Source organism: Sinocyclocheilus rhinocerous, unplaced genomic scaffold, assembly GCF_001515625.1.
Source record: "Sinocyclocheilus rhinocerous isolate Xijiao unplaced genomic scaffold, SAMN03320098_v1.1 C36370839, whole genome shotgun sequence".
NCBI lineage: Eukaryota > Metazoa > Chordata > Actinopteri > Cypriniformes > Cyprinidae > Sinocyclocheilus > Sinocyclocheilus rhinocerous.
The window spans coordinates 1-1,057 of NW_015779768.1; the positions used below are offsets into that span (position 1 = coordinate 1).

General features: G+C 39.3%; 1 protein-coding gene across 1 annotated transcript; it reads left to right on the plus strand.

Annotated features, from left to right (window-relative positions):
• The first annotated feature begins 32 nt into the window (after nucleotides 1–32).
• On the plus strand, nucleotides 33–906 carry LOC107735918 (nuclear pore complex protein Nup85-like). Its single transcript, XM_016547464.1, has 3 exons — nucleotides 33–363; nucleotides 454–537; nucleotides 764–906. The coding sequence occupies exons 1-3, from the start codon at nucleotides 215–217 to the stop codon at nucleotides 831–833; spliced, it is 303 nt and encodes a 100-aa protein (XP_016402950.1). The 5' UTR covers nucleotides 33–214; the 3' UTR covers nucleotides 834–906.
• Nucleotides 907–1,057: the final 151 nt, after the last annotated feature.

Below are 1,057 nucleotides of genomic sequence, written 5' to 3' on the forward strand. Positions count from 1 at the left end.
AGTCGGATACAAAACTTTCGTTTAAACGACAGTCAAATTAGTTGTCGCGCACATCCCTAGTAAGTAACAAATAGTTTTATAGGTTTAGTGTGAGCTAACTATAATAACCCTGCATGCAGCACAAGTAAAGCTGCCAGATATCATACAAACAGCTGAGAATTAGTCATGCAATGATATCGAACTTGATTTGATAGATTTCACTGTGAATAAATCTATGAACTCCATATATCATACTGACCCTGTGTTGGTGTTGCAGTCGAGCATGAGCATGTTTCTGGGTCTGCGGGCGTCTCCGGAGCCTCTGGACATCATCCTGCTGTCGGCCTTTGAGTTTGACCTGCATCAGGTGATCAAAGACTGCAGGTGTGTTAACACTCTCTCAGTGCAGACGCACGTTCATCAGAAGAGTCTGTGAATCCTCCAAACTAACACAGATGTTTGATGTCTCTGCAGCATCGCGCTCAATAACTGGTGGTTCGTGGCTCATCTGACGGACCTGCTGGATCACTGCAAACTCCTGCAGTCGCACAACCTCCAGTGCGTATCTCACATCAGATCAAGCGCTCAGATCTGACATACTAATGATTGTACCCTTATAATGTCAAGTCAAGATTTCTTGCCCATAAAAAGTCATATTTTAGTGTTTTTAAGGCCATTTTCCATTCATATATGTAAATGAAAGCCTGCAGATTCATGTGGCTCTTTGAGAAGGTTTTGGTTGATGTGATGCACACATTGCTGTTCTGGTTTTGTGTGTTTGTAGTTTTGGGTCTAATCTGCGTGAGTTTCTGGTTTTGGAGTACGCCTCGGGTCTCTTCACACATCACAGGTGATTAAAACCCATTATTTACCTCTGCAGACTGAGGACTAAAGAGTTCAATCTGATTAAAACTAGTCTAGACCACACTTTACCCTTAAAGAAAAATAAAAAAATTATATTTTACACAAAATTATTTTTATGAAGTTATATAAACATTTTCATGACCGCAAATTTCCCCATCTTTGTAAAGCATTACTTTATTTTCTTTATGCAAAATATAAATATTTATAAAGTATT